Source organism: Euprymna scolopes, chromosome 15, assembly GCF_053919585.1.
Source record: "Euprymna scolopes isolate OS-2025 chromosome 15, ASM5391958v1, whole genome shotgun sequence".
Taxonomy (NCBI): domain Eukaryota; kingdom Metazoa; phylum Mollusca; class Cephalopoda; order Sepiida; family Sepiolidae; genus Euprymna; species Euprymna scolopes.
Genome location: NC_136496.1, coordinates 111,035,786 through 111,051,797, shown reverse-complemented (window position 1 = coordinate 111,051,797; position 16,012 = coordinate 111,035,786). Strand labels below are relative to the sequence as shown.

General features: G+C 34.2%; 1 protein-coding gene across 2 annotated transcripts in view; it reads left to right on the top strand.

Annotated features, from left to right (window-relative positions):
• The first annotated feature begins 276 nt into the window (after positions 1-276).
• Positions 277-16,012, top strand: part of LOC145294065 (ras-related protein Rab-20-like) — a 52,909-nt gene continuing 37,173 nt past the window's right edge. Inside the window, exon 1 of one of the 2 annotated variants that reach the window (XM_080141066.1) lies at positions 277-699. In XM_080141066.1, the coding sequence (XP_079997192.1) occupies positions 674-699 (26 nt within the window). In that variant the 5' untranslated portion in view covers positions 277-673. Of the gene's footprint in view, positions 700-1,499; positions 1,695-16,012 lie in introns of those variants that run through there. The other variant, XM_080141065.1, reaches the window with a different exon arrangement.

The window sequence follows — 16,012 nt, the reverse complement described above, 5'->3', positions numbered from 1 at the left end:
ATTGGAAAGAACATAAAATTTCACATTGACCCTGAAAATATCGTAAAAATAGAATCCCCGACTGTACTGAGAAGTTCAAGTGAAACGTGAACCAACATCTTGCTGCGCAACTCCCTACACAGTACCCCTGATGCCCATGTCCCTGATAGTAGCCCCCTACAACATGCCTTGTTTGTGGTAAAAAAAAACAAAAAAAAAAACTTGTTTTTTTTCTTTAATCAATTTCATAATTTAAATTCAAATCGAGATATTGCCGCCAGGTGACGTCACGAAGTTATGGCCCACGTGAACAAACATGGCTGAACCGCGTCAACAGGAGAAGTAAAAACATTTGATTTAAGACAAACAAAAACAGTTGCCGATTTATTTCCAGTTTCATTTTTTTTTTTGTTAATTTATTATTTACTTGTTTATTTCCCCTTCCGTGATTTTTCAGTAATCTCTCCTTCCATAGACGGTCGACCAGCCTTAACAGAATGATGATGTGTCCGTAAAAAAGTAGTTTTTTTAGGCTAAATAAGGCGTGTGTAAAGTGTTTGTGATAAATGTATCAATATTTTCATTAATAGTCATGACAGCCAATTGACAACCAGAACCTCGTTAAAAAATAGTAAGACATTTTACCGAAATATAAGTTTAACGTTTCATTTATTCTTCATCAAATACAATACTGATGAGCTCAGGAACCAAAAGGAAGGCGTAAGTTTTCTCGTTATTTTTGAATATTTATTCATTCATCAAAAAAAAAAAAAAAAAAAAAAAAAAATCACATCTCTGCAAACAAAAATTGATATATATATATATATATATATATATATATGTCAATTTTATTTTTGAGATGATTATTTAGGTGTTTCTACTATTCCATGATGCTTAACAGTCTCAACTTTCATTTTTGTTTCGTTCTATTTTTTTCTTTTTTAACTAAATTATTATTTGTCTTCGTGCTTATATAGATTAACCCCTACGGCAGTCGATATTGCGCTACAACCAAAAGTTGACTGGACGATGAAACTGGTTTCTAAAACTGGTGGAAAAAAAAAAAATATATATATTTACGTTTTTATTTTATTCATATATCCATTGAGTTTAGTGTAAAAAAAAAAAAAAAAAAAAAAAAAAAGGGGGAGGGAGACTATTACAGAAGTTAGATTATTATTGATTGGACAGGCGGAGTTGTATAATGATTTTTTTTTTTTTCAATTTTTTTTTTTCACAATCTGGTTAATTAGTGTCCAATCAATAATAATCAAGTGAAAGAATTTCCAAAAACCTATAAGTATAGAAATTACGGTATTATTATACAAACACCGTGACAGCGTTAGGGTTAGGGTTAGGGTTAATTCGCTGTCACGGTGTTTGTATAATATTACCGAAATTACGCAGAGGTGGTGGTGATGGTTGTACAACTCCGCCTTGCAGAATTTTACCCCCCCCTTTTTTTTTAAAAACCGAAACTCAAGTTTTATGTTTCGTTCAGGTTCACCAGTCACCACCATCACCACTTACAGAAAATCAAGGCGGAGTTGTACAACCATCAATAATAATCCAGCGAACGCCAAAATCAATCGCGTCGGCAGTTTTTATTTTGTGAATTCCACACGAAAAATATTTTTGTGATCTCGTTCACCTATTCAAGAACTCTGGGTTTCAATTTGGATGATCCTTATTCGTCTCCTCCAATTAGACAAAAGGTCAGTCTGTAAGGAGGAAGGGAATCGGTGTTTGTTAAAAATAAAATAGTTAACAAATCGATTTTTTTTAAAATGTCGTTTTAAGCAAGAACAATATTACGTACTTAATTGTCATGCTGAAAATAGAAATATTACGAAAAATCATCGAGTAGAAAGTTATTTATAGTTATAAGTAATTTATATGGAAAATTGGGTAAAATTGCATTTTTCTTAGACATTATAAAGTAGACAGAATTCACATACAGGGGACATAACTTGGAACTAATATTTTAGATTACATGTTTATCATGGCTGGGGTTTGTTTTACTGTACACATAGATTCGAAAAAGTTGTCAAAAAACAAATATATAACAAATAAATGTTATCAAAGGCAAGATAAGTTACTTTTCTACCAAACTGCATATATTTTTCGTGTTTTTATTCAATGTAACATGTTTATTCAGCTCGAAAACCATACAGCGTTTACCGATGTATTGGAACATTCAAGATGGCGTCTTATTCTCTCTTTAACACGGTAAGTGTGGGATAAGATGTTATAAATAAAAAACCGGATAAAATACTGTTAAAAACTCGCTCAATATATGTTACCGTGACATAGGTTGACATATATTCGGCGGGTTTTTAATAGTATTTTGTATAGTTTTTTATTTATAACACCTTTTTCCATACTTACGGTGTTAAAGAGGGTGTGAGACGCCATCTTGAATTTTCGAATACATCGGTAAACACTGTATGTTTTTCGAGCTGAATAAATATGTTACATTGAATGAAAACACAAAAAATATATCCAGTTTGACAGAAAAGTAACTTATCTTGCCTTTAATAACATTTATTTGTTATATATTTGTTTTTTGACAACTTTTTCGAATCTGTGTACAGTAACCCCACTCTCTGCATTAGTACCGATTAAAATTTTTTTTTTTTTTTACTAAAACACAATAGCAATTATTCGATGAATTTTCCTAATTTTTGGATATATTACTATTTTCGACATGCCAATTGAAGTGAAGTTTTTGCTTAAAACGACATTAAAAAAAATCGATTTGTCGATTTTATCTTAACAAACACCGAAAAATTTATCTCCCTTAAAAAGGGATACTCCGGATTGAGATGAAAATAAAAATTGCCTCGGTCTAGAATGATTTCTTCATTGATCAGAGCAAGAACATCTAAAGTGTGATTTCAAAACAGACTACACTTTGCTAAAAGTTTATACTGTCGTCTTTCTACTGTTATCGGTCTTTACCGAGCCAATATCTGCCATGGGGGTTAATCTGTAAAAGCACCATAAATAATTTAAAATATTTTGTCGAATGAATACATAACATAGTTGTTTTATAAAGTAAACTATATTTTATTGTTCAAACACCACGATTATAAGAACGGGGAAGAGGGAAATGACACTCCCACCCACCAAAAATAAAAGGGGAAGAAACCGATTTAGTCATTAGATTAACCTTTTTAGGACACTTGTTTCTTTTGATTTTCTTTGACATGCGAGATAAATTTTGGTCATTTTATTTTAGCAAAAAGTAAAAACGAGATTCGGTAAATGTTACCTGACGCTACAACAGAACACCGACCACTCTAATTTTTTTTTTTTTTTAAATTTATTCGAGGTCGCTGACAACAAATCGGTTAATGAAACTCGCCGCAAATTTTCCGTTTGCATGGACGGTATGAACTCCTAGACTTTGGGACTATTTTGTGTCATTTCACCGCCTTCGGTAGTGTTTTTCTTACATGATACGTTCGCGTGCGAACGGGCGTAGTAGTGGTGTGTCCTATCACATCGCGTAGGAATCTGGGCATGCCAGAATCTTCAAGCGGCCATTTCAAAGAAAGTTTAAAAAAAAAAAAAATGGTTTATTCATTTATTTTTTTGTCTTATGTAGTTTTAATGCTTTTTATTAATTGATCTAAAAAAAGTTTTCACGAGCGGTTTACAAAATTATAACCACCAAACATGTTTTTCGTTCTTTTTTTTGGGGGGGGGGGCATTGCATTAACAGGTGCTTTCTCAACCGTTTTTCCGTAAGTAACGCGCCGACATTTACCATTTAACAAAAATTCTGTTTACATTGTGGTGATGCTGGGGCGCGGTAACAGTAAATTTGCGGTGGGTTTAATTATCAGATTCGTTGTCAGCGACCACCAATACCACTATAAAACCAAAGTAGTGATCAGTGTTCTGTTGTAGCGTAAGGTAATATTTACCCGAGATTCTTTGTTTTATAAAAAAAAAAAAAAAAAAAGTGGTAAATTTTTACGTCACTAGCAGTGTCAGAAACTGACATTAAAAAAGCGTGAGAAAAATGGAATAATTCGACCTCCTATCTTTCCAAGCTACTTGAAGCTATTCGACCTCCTATCTTTCCAAACTACTTGAAAAATGTAATTCAAACCATAATTTTTTTTTTTTTCAATTAAAGGAGCAAAGACCAAATTTTAAAAAAATAACAGGTTTAACAGCAAATTATGCAATATTTGTTTTTTGCTTTTTAATCGGTTTTCTTTAAGAAAGATTTAAAGAAAATCAACAAATTTTAACTTGCTTCGATAAATATATGTATATATAAATTCCAAAAAATCACTTATCTATAAAAAAAATACTATTCAATAGGTACTTCCATTCTTCATTTTTAAGAATTTATCCATATTTGTTTTAAATTCCATGTATTTTTTAAAATAAAAGAATTTTTTAAAAGAACTATTTGAAAAGGCCGCCATTACGTAAGCATTGTTACGGTGTTAGCGATACATCGAAGCAGTGTTTGTTCTTGTTTTGAAAATAATTGTAAGAGAGTGATAGAGACAGCTAAGACAGATTACTCTGAAACCACCAGAAAACGCATCGAAGCACAGAAATTAGGAACCCGGGATTTTTGGAAAATCTACAACAGCGTAGTAAATAATGGACAGTCAACTATTCCCCCACTATCAAACGATCATGAGGTTGCTTGCACGGCAACTGACAAGGCTAATCTGCTTGCCAGTCGGTTTGCCTCAAACTCCACACTGAACTCTGTACACCACTCACTCCCTGATTTTCCTCTGCGAACAGACGCCTCACTAGACGATTTGAAAATCACCTCTTCTCAGGTACATGCTATTATAAAAAACCTAGACACCTCAAAAGCGTGTGGACCAGATCTCATCCCGGCTGTGCTATTAAAAAAATGCTCTGCCGAGGTTGCTCTAGTTCTGTCCAAACTTTACAATAAATGCCTTAACGAATCTTGTTTTCCTGACTGCTGGAAAACCGCCTCTGTGGTACCAGTCTTCAAGAATTCTGGTGAAAGAACTGACCCACTAAATTATTGCCCCATTAGCCTCCTCCCGCTTTTCGCCAAAATATTTGAGTCCTTAGTTAATCAAGCCCTAGTCCAGCACCTAACAGCTGCTAAACTCCTGACTGACAAACAATATGGATTCAGGCAAGCCCGTTCAACAGCAGATATCTTAACTGTAGTTTCTATTCCTGGCCTTCAGGTCGGGATCAAAGTGTAGTATCTGTTCCGGCAGATGCTGCACTTAAGATAATTTGTACCAGTCAATGGAGGGGAAACCCTCTATACTGGGACAATTATTATTTTTGGTAACCAGAGTGACCCCTTTTAGGGGAGCTGGTTTTTACCTCACATTAAAAACGGCCTTGTGCCTAATTTGCTCAGTGGGGGAGCAAATAAACACCATCTTAACTGTAGTTTCTGAACGTATATACCGTTCATTGGATAAAACAGGGGAGGGTAGAGCGGTGGCCCTCGATATATCTAAGGCTTTTGACAGGGTATGGCACGATGGTCTTCTAAGGAAAATTAGATCATATGGAATCACTGGAAGAATTCATAATGTAATTAAATCCTTCTTAAGTAATAGAAAAATCAAAGTTGTCCTCGACGGTCGTATATCCAAACAATACGATATAAATGCGGGAGTACCTCAGGGGTCTATCCTTGGACCTCTATTATTCCTGATATTCATAAATGACCTCCCTGATAAAATTGTTTCGGAGATGGGTATATTTGCCGATGACACCACTCTCTATAACAGATATGAGGGGAAAACAAATGAACACATATCCAAGGAAATGGCAGAAACACTAGAGGATGACCTCCAATCCGTAGTGGAATGGGGACAAAAATGGTTGGTCACATTCAATGCTGCTAAGACTAAGCTTGTTTCCTTCAATAACTACAAGAAACCTTCTCTGCCACCAATAGCAATGGCCAAGAACACATTACCTGAAAGTACTTCTTTTAAACTCCTCGGTCTAACGTTTACAGGGAATATGAACTGGAATAGATACATTGAGAGCATTGCCAAGGCTGCTGCAAGGAAGGTTGGCTCCCTCTACCGTGCTAGAAAACTACTTACGCCTGACAGTATCCTATACCTCTATAAGGCAACCATTCGCCCATGTATGGAGTACTGTTGTCACATCTGGGCTGGTGCATCTGCTTCTTGTCTCTCGCTCATGGACAGGGTTCAAAAGAGAGTCGCCAACCTGATAGGTCCTGAACTGTCATCTAGGCTTCAGCCTCTGTCCCATCGACGAGATGTTGCATCCCTCTGCCTGTTCTACAAATACTTCAATGGTGAATGCTCTGACGAACTGCAAACACTTGTACCTCCCCGACGTAACTACCCCCGACAAACCCGACAAGCTACTAAGTCTCATCCCTTTACAGTAGAGATCCCTAGGTGCAAGAAAGCCTTTTACTCCAATAGTTTCTTCCCCAGAACTGCGGGTCTTTGGAACTCCCTTCCGGGATTCTGCTTTCCCAACTGCAACGATATGCAGAAGTTCAAGTGTAATGTCAACAAACATCTTTCTACTCATCTCCCTTCATAATGACCCCGCTAATTAAGTCCCTGATAGTAGCCCCTGCTTCAAAGTGGCACTGTGCCTTGTTTGGGGTGAAAATTGAATTAAAAAAAAAAAAAAAAAAAAATACGGATGGTCAGAATTATGTAAAAACCACATGTTCGTGTTAGCCTCTAGCTTTGTGCGTGAAGAAATGTGTCACCATAGATGGAAAATAGTCACATTTTACTTATAAGTTTTTACCTTTAAAAAAAAAACAGTCGAGGAATTTTTTCTTTTCTCAAAGAAATTTTTTTTTTTTTTTTTTTTACAAAGGCATCACCACATTATCAAGGCCCAGAGGCCACTCAAGGATAAGGGTTAAAGAGTGTACAGTAGAAGTTGGTCAATATAGTAATCATTAGTAATGAAAATTTGGTAAATTTAATAACTTATATGGAACGGCTCATCAAGAACTTATTTACCTTAGACTTGAACACAACCATATTGTAGTCAGCCGGAAAGCAGGAAAACGGAAGACAATTCCACAGGCGTGCAGTTCTAAGAAAGAAGCTTTGTTCATGGAATCTATGTTTAGGTTTAGGCACAGATAAAGAGTGGGGGAAATTATTGATAGTGTTTACAGCTAGACGAGTGTTTCTTGTGAAAGTTTGGCGAGGGGGGACCATAGATTGAAGCTCAGTTGAACACTTTCCATGAAAATAACGATACATCAGAGACAAACTCGCAACATCTCTTCTGTGAGATAGAGGTTGTAAGGAGGAGAAAAGGACATCTCCTACGAGGCTACGAAGTCTATTTTGAACTCTATCAAGGCAGGACAAGTCCTTTCTAGCAGCTCCTGCCCAGATGTGGCAACAGTATTCCATCCTTGGACGTACCTGGCTCTTATATAGATAGAGAATAGCATCAGCAGTGAGATATCTACTGGATCGATAGAAAGATCCCACCATTTTTCCAGCGGCCTTGGCAACAGATTTGATATACGTGTTCCATTTAAGATCAGGAGTAAATGGTCAAGCCCAGAAGCTTGTCAAAACTTGAGGCCTCCTGAAGACGAGAGCCATTCATTTCAATTGATGACAAATGTGGATTAAAATGTTGATGATGTAAAGAGAGAAGCTTGGTTTTAGATGCATTAAAAGTAACCAGCCACTCCTTTCCCCATTGTACTACATGCTCAAGATCAGAGGAGAGAGAATTGGAGAGTACTTGCTCGTTTACTGTTTTAGATGTGGTACCATAAATGGTAGTGTCGTCAGCATAAATGTCTACAAATGATGTAAGGATATGATTTGGAAGATCATTAATGTAGATCAGGAACACAAGTTTTTGATTTAATATATTTTCTTTCATTATGGAGTAAATTTTTTTTTTTTTAATATCTAAAATAAAAAAAAACATTGAATGAAATAGAAATAATTGTCGTAATTAAATGAAACTTTCTGTGCAGTATAAGATTATAAGGTTTCACTTAAAAAAAAAAATTCAATGTGGTTTAAAAAAAAAAGGTTTTAAACTTTGGACTTTACAGGTAAATTTGCAAATAACTGTATTTTTTTTTGTTTTAAATTAGCTTATTTTATTTATTGATCTTTTTATCTTCAATTTCTGATATATAAATTTGAGGCTAATGTTTTCCTTTTCTGGCTTGGAATGATGTTGTCCATAAATATTTATCACAAATATCAATGTTAATAGAAAAATGAAACGACTGGTAAATATGTATAAAGAAGAATGTAAACATGTAAATGACGGAGAGAATATTTTATTCATCCTTCACTACAGCATACAAAGTATATACGATGATGGCGGCCATACAACTTCCTTAGGGAAGCCACCTTACCAGCTGAGATAGTCTTCAAGGGAGATCACTCGCATGAATTAATGATGATTGGCGATTAGGCCATGCTGTAGCAACTATCTTATGGTGCTAATTATTATCGGAAGTTTGCATAGCTAAATCTCTTCAGGAAATAATTTAGAGGATAAAGTTCTAAGGTTAGTATAACAAAGTAAAAATAATAATCCCCCCCCCCACCACCACAAAAAAAAACACACACAAATTAATATTTGTATAATTAATAAGAAAATCAAGCGGGGCAAAACAATCTGACAGATTATTTTTTCCGATATACTGAGATGAAAATAATAAAAAATTTGACAACCATGATAGCGCTAAAAACTTCAATATAATGCCTGTGTGTAAGTTAATATTAATTGTATATTTTAATTAACAAATATTTACTTAAAATCTTGAATTGATTTGGGTTAGGTCAACCAAACCCTTTAAAAAATCTAGGTAATATTTTACTGTAGACAACGGAACGAAAAAGTCGTCAAACAAATATATGACAAATAAATGTTACCAAAGGCAATATTAATTACTCTTCTACCTATCTGGATAAGGTTTTGGTGTTTTTTTTTTTTTTTACTTATTTTTAAAGTTGTGTTCAGAGCTTAAGTTAAAATAAAGATGGTGACATGATGCTATCTCCTTTGGAGTCTGGAACCTCGCTTAAAACTAAGAAATAAATAGAAATAATGACAGAAATCCACCCAATAAATGTCACTGATATTACATTTCATAATTCAGGTGGTTGTCAAAATCCTTAATTTTTTTGATTCATGTAACCAAATTGTAAGGCTTTTAACAACGCATTTCAATATGAGAATATTTGAAAATTTTATATATAAAACATGTAAATACCCCAAACTAACCTGACAAGCAGCAAAATCCCATGCCTTCACTGTAGAGATCCCCCCCCCTCCATGCCAAAGCTTTCTACTTTTAAGTTTATTCCCTTCAACTGCTAGACTGGAATTCCCTTCCTGTATCCTTAGCATTACAAGTTGATTTTTTCTTTAGATAATTGTTATTTTATCAACTTGCACGAAAAGAGCTATGTAAAGCATGCTTAAAACCGTTTGAATTATGCAGATACCATCAGTAGTTCAAAAGTTATGAGAATTTTATGTGCCAAAATTTAGGCTTTTCTGTGGACACTTTTTCTTTAGAAAAAGTGGGCTAAATTATGGACCTCCGAATTTCAAGAAATTCGGTAATTTCGCCATTTATTTTTTAAGCTATTCTCATGAAACTTGGCACTCTTATGTAAAATTGTGTGCCCTTTCTAATTATGCAATAACATCTGATGTATCTCGTTACCATAAGCCATGAATTATAAATTCAGATGTACAAATTTCAATTTCTTTTAAGCTGGCACATGGTGTATCATACAATGGGTGTCTATTCATGAACAAAACTAAGTATTATAGTGGTATTTATATATAGCTTTATTGAGAATAGGCATTTTCCTGCCTCCTCATCAAAGGAAAGCTTAATCTTGGGTGTAGCCATTGAATGCCTAAAGAGCATTCATGGTCGGTATTTACTACTCCCCTCAAAGAAAAAAAAATTGAGTAGATATGAATTAATCTCAGAAATAAATCAAAGAAAATTTTTCCTATAGATTTTGAATTTCTGTAAAAGGTGGAAATTCCCATAGTCGACTAGAACTTATGCATTTTGGGACAAATCCAATTTTCAATTTTGTAAATCCTCTCTATCTGGCCCAAAATATACCCCTATTTTCTGAGATGCAACCATAAATCATACTCTACATGAATCCTCAATGTAACTTTCACAGTATCAGGATACCAGGAATCCTAATAAGCAACAACTATATATTTACCAGTTGATGGTAATTTTTGTCATTTCTATTGTTTTACTGAAAATTCAATTATGTAAACAAAGAAATAAAACGGTAATTTTTTTTACCTTGTTTCCACCATAACATTCAAATGATTACTTTTATATGGTTTTAGGGTAGGCTGACAACGAATATTGCATTTAAATTTTTTGCAAATAAGTAGTTTTCCTGATAATAAGCAATGTCATTTCTTAAGTTATTGCTGGTGGCCAATTTGGTATGCGCAAGCGCGCCCCCTTGAAACTATGCACAAATGCGCATACCAAGATGGCCACCAGCAATAACGTAAGAAATGACATTGCTTAATATCCGGAAAGCTACTTATTTGCGGAAAAACTCAGAATAAAAAATGTCTAGCCTAGTAAGGCGAAAGTAGAAAAACGTTTTTTTATTTTTAAAAGAATGCTTTAGTCAGCTCAGCACATTATGTTAGCATTTTAGCGAGCCGTTTTTCTGTTAATTTCTATAAAAGATAACTGTTTAAAGAAATTTCCACACAATTAATAATTATCAAATATTTACATATTATACATGAAAATAATTCTGAAACTATTATCTATATGAAAATGGATGATACATGCTGATTTCTTATCAATTTTGAAATATTCTTCGTCAATTTTGCTTGGTTGTAACTTGTGTGCTTCCTGTGGTCGTAAAAATAAAAATCAAACACCAGTAGAGATGAACTTCTTTCTTTATATAGCCTGTAAAATTTCAGCCATAACCGATCAAATTTAACCCCGCATGTATGTATCCAAACATAACGTATAAAATGTAAACATCGAAAAAAAATCATTTTTGTTGCCATCATTTTTTACCGGTTTTTTCATTTTTAACTTGGAGCATAAAAACATTGAATGCATAAAAGAAAAATAAATTAACATTATTGGAATGCTTATTTTATTCTCTTTCCATAAATATAATTCTTTTAAAAATTGACCAACAAATAAGATGACTTGTTGAAGCACATTAGGTATGTAATATTGCTGATGTCCACGAAAATACAGCATACGCTTGTAATGCTAGATCCTACTTCTCCGACTGTACTAACATGCAGAAATTTAAGTGTAATGTTAACGGACATCTTGTTGCTCAACTTGCTACTTAGTGTCCCTGTAGACATGATCTATAATTTGCAGTAACCTCTTTGTTGCTATTTGCCTAGTTTGCAGTAAATATGAGTTTAAAAAAAAATGGCTTCTTGTTTTTCCTAAAACTTGGGAAAGACATTTTCCCACGCAATAGCGTCTCTGTTTACTTGCTTCTCCATGAGGGCAGTTAGACACAAGGTTGATTTTTTTTTTTTTATTTATTTATTTTATTTTTTTAATTTGGAGAAATCCTATCAAGGGGCACTGTAGATTAATTTAAAGTTGCCGTCAGAGGTTTGATTTGCATGAGTTTTGAAGAACAACAAAGTCCCAAACAGATGTAGGGGCCACCATCATTTATGAACCAGAGATAATTTCTTTAGCATTTGATAAAGCCAAAATTTTCACTTAGAATATTGCTATAAATTTAACCCTTTGTGATCAGAACCACATAATCCCAGAATTCATCCTTATAACTGCCCTCTTCTAAAAAAATAAAAACAAAAAACTGAGTGACATCCAAATAATTGTCTAGAATGTTGTTGGATTTCTCAACAGCATAAATGCAAATAAGGCAACTGATCTTGACAGCACTCCGGTCATAGTACCCAGAAGAAATTGCAACCCGAAATGACTGCTATTTTTACAAAACTATTCAATCATTGTTTAAAAGAAAATTACTTTCCATTATCTTGGAAGACTTTGTTGGCCTGCATAATATTTAGAACATTTTTACAAATTTCTAGCATCAGATTTTACTTTAGAGAAAATCCAGTTCCTCTGAAAAGGGCACTAGATTGGGACAAAAATAAAAATTGCCCCAGTCTAGAAGGATTTCACCGACAGGACAGATACTACACTTTGCTCCTATGGTCATATTAAAATCTGGTACTTTCTTGTTTTTATGTTTCTTAATTTTGAAAGGATTCGTTATTCATATTATTTGGATTCTTCAGACTACTGTTCTCATCTTGAGTGTTATTTTCGCAACATTTTGGTTGATGTAACCTCTGACTTTTTTTTTTTTTTTTTTCTTATAACTCAATTTTCACCCCAAACAAAGCACAGTGCCATTTTGAAGTAGGGGGCTACTATTGGGGACATAAGTTGCTGGGATATTAAGAAAGGAGGTGAGTAGCAAGATGTCTGTTCACATTACGCTTGAACTTCTGCATGTCAGTACAGTTGGGAAAGCGGAATCCCAGAAGGGAGTTCCAAAGTCTAGCAGTTCTGGGGAAGAAACTATTGGAGTAGAAGGCTTTCTTACACCTTGGGATCGCTACTATGAGGGAGAGGGATTTAGCTGCTTGTCGGGGGTATCCACGTCGAGGGAGTACAAGTGCTTGTAATTTGTCAGAGCATTCGCCATTAAAGTACTTGTAAAACAGACAGAGGGATGCAACATTTCGTCGTTGGGGAAGAGGCTGAAGCCTAAATGACAGTTCAGGACATATGAGGTTGGCGACTCTTTTGAACCCTGTCCAGGAGTGAGAGACAAGTAGTAGATGCACGAGCCAAATATGACAACAGTACTCCATACATGGGCGAATGATGATCTTATAGAGGCACAAGATACTTTCAGGTGCACAGTAGAGAAAGCCCACCTTCTTCGCAGTAGCCTTGGCAGTGCTCTCAATGTATCTATTCCAGTTCATGTTCCATGTGAACGTTTGGCTGAGGAGTTTAAAAGAAGTACTTTCAGGTAATGTTTTCGGCTATTGCTATTGGTGGTAGAGAAAGTTTCTTGTAATTATTGAAGGAAACAAGCCTAGTCTTGGCAGCATTGAATATGACCATCCATTTTTGTCCCCATTCCACTACAAATTAGATATGTGTTCATTTGGTTTCCCCTTCTTCAGGTGTATCTTGTTCGAACTTGAGAATGTTTCTGTTGAACTTGGGAATTTGGAATTCCAATTCTTAGTGTAGGCGACCAAAAAAAAAGTACAATTGTGAATTAGTGAGAACTTCCATCCAGTCATGGCTGACAGAACGAAAGCATGCTACTCCTGTGAATTAAATAAAGAGTTCCGTTTTGAAATTCGGTCCAAATTCCTCAGTTTGACAAGATACACCTGAAGAAGGTCGGAAGTTTCTTGTTTTCATTTCTTTTTTTGTTTTATTTTTTGTTTTTATCTATTTTTATTTATTTTTTAAAGCAAAGATTGTATGAAGAAACTGAAAAGAATGCTTCTCATTTGCCGATCATGGTAAAATAGTCAAGACAATCAGTGTATTTAAACTGATCTTACGGAGCAGATGTAATTACAGTAGAATTCTATTTTCCATTAAACAGCAGTATTTGATTACTTCAGGTTGCAGAAACATAACCTGGGTCAAACTGATCCACTGACTAAGTTATTTCATTGTCCTAATTACTAGTGATGTGATAGTTACGATACGGTTACTGATTCCGCTTATTCTAAAAATCTTGAACTATTTAGTTGGAGTTTTTTTTCCTCTTTTCAAGTTTTTTATTATCGTAAAAATCTGTTATTTATGCATGTATTTTCGTAAATGAAAAACACCTGTAGAGAGTGATGTATAGATTTTATTTTCATTATTTTATACACACTGGTGAAGTGATCTATGGGTTTTATTTTATTCGATTTTTACTATTTTATACACACAAGTAAAGTGATGTATAGATTTTATTTTTACTATTTTATACACACTGGTGAAGTGATATATAGCTTTTAGTTTTATTGCTAGTTTGAATTAATAAATATCTATCGTTTTATCTTTGGTATCTGCGATGGTAAATTAAGATTTTGATAAAGATAAAACAAACAAAAATCAATAAAATAGTTGCTGTTGGCATTGGAAAATAGACACAAATTTTTCCGATTCTTATTATTCCATTGATTGATTAGTTAAATTTTTGTAACGATTACATTTCATGTTGTAAATTATTGAAAAAAAAAAATGATACAACTATTATTTAAATTGGGGATTTATCCCAAACGACTTCTTTGATAAATTTCTGATCCTGTATTATTGGATTATTCAAACTATTATTCTCATCTTGTTATTCTCGCTACGTTTTGACTTCTTCACATATATCTTGTCGAACTCAGAATTTATATATAACTTTGAGCAGAACTCTTTATTGAATCTATTGTTCTCATTCTGTCGGCCATGACTGGGTAAAAGTCTTGCGTAATCATTTATTTATTTTTTTTTAATCGAGGATTGAACCTTCAACCTCCAGCAGACTGTCACTTAAAACTTATGATTACTGTGCTCGACAGCAATGGATATAATGCAGCAATATCAGTCTGTTCTTACCCTCTCAGGCTTTACCTTCTCTTGAGTTAGCTTATTGCTAATTGCTTGAGGCATTCCTACAAGGAAATATTGACGGAAATGCTTGGTAATGTCTTTTTTTGTAGGCCATAGCGCGCTCATTCTAGTGTGCTGGCTTTTCAAAACCGTGCTTAACCTTTTATGTTTAGATTAATCAAACTATTGTTTTCATCTTGTTATTTTCACGTTTCAGTTGATGTAATCTTTGACCTTCTTCAGGTGAATCTTTGTCGAACTATGGTGGCCGGGGGGGAGGGCTTTCTGTCGAACTCTAGTGGCTGGAGAGAGGGGACCATTCTGTCGAACTCTGAAATCCTGTGCAGTTTTCCCAGTTGAACCATCTTCAGGCATATCTTGTTGAACTTGGGAATCTTTTTGTCAAAGACAAGGTAAATTAAATACTGTTAAAAATAAAATGATGGTTTTGGAGTTTATCTCTTTGTACACACACGTGATTGTTTGACAAGAAATCAAATTTACTACATTGCTCACAAAAGAAAAATGTGAAATTTACACCATTTAATAGAAAATTTTTTTTTTTTTTCGTTTACTAATATTTTTTTGGATCATTAAATATTTTGTTAGCTATCTGAAATAAAACCAAGGCATGCCTCAATTTTCTTCAATTTCCTTTTGTTTGATTTTTCAGAGGTCAGGAATCGCTTCAACTCTCTTCCTCCTAATATTAATTATTAGTGAAAGAAAAAAGGTTATTAGGTCAGAATTTTGGAATTGAATATTAAGTCTATTAAAATAATCTATTACACAAAAGACAGTTTGTTCAGCTAAAAGTCAGAAATTATACAAGATACATCCACAAAGTTGATATATTATTTTTCAGCCTCAGAATATGAACTTATTTTGTTTTTAATCATTCTTTTTGGGGTACTCATAACTAAAATAAGTCATGAGAGAGGCTTCATATTTAAAGTTTTTTTTCCAATCGACCTTTGGTCTGAAGCTCTAACTAAAATACACATTCTTGGCCTTCATGTTAAGATCAAAGTGTAGTATCTGCTGTCCTTTGTCGGAGAAGAAGACATTTTTTACTGGGAAGTGGGGAGGGAGTATATTTATATATAGAGAGAAAGGGAGAGAGAAGCTTTAAAAGAAAGATATTACACTTTTAACTCTTTGAATTTGTTTCGCAACTATGGCAGTTGATTAACACACACGTTGAACTTCTAAAGCTTGAATTCGTTTCACAACTACGGCAGTTGATTAACACACACGTCGAACTTCTAATCACACTGATGCAGTTGATACACACTGTCCTCGATCTTCTGAACATACTCCTTTTATTGTCCAAGCGTTTGTCATCAGCCAATCGGCGGCCAGAAAAACAGTCACATGAAGGGTGATGTCATCGCTCAATAATCT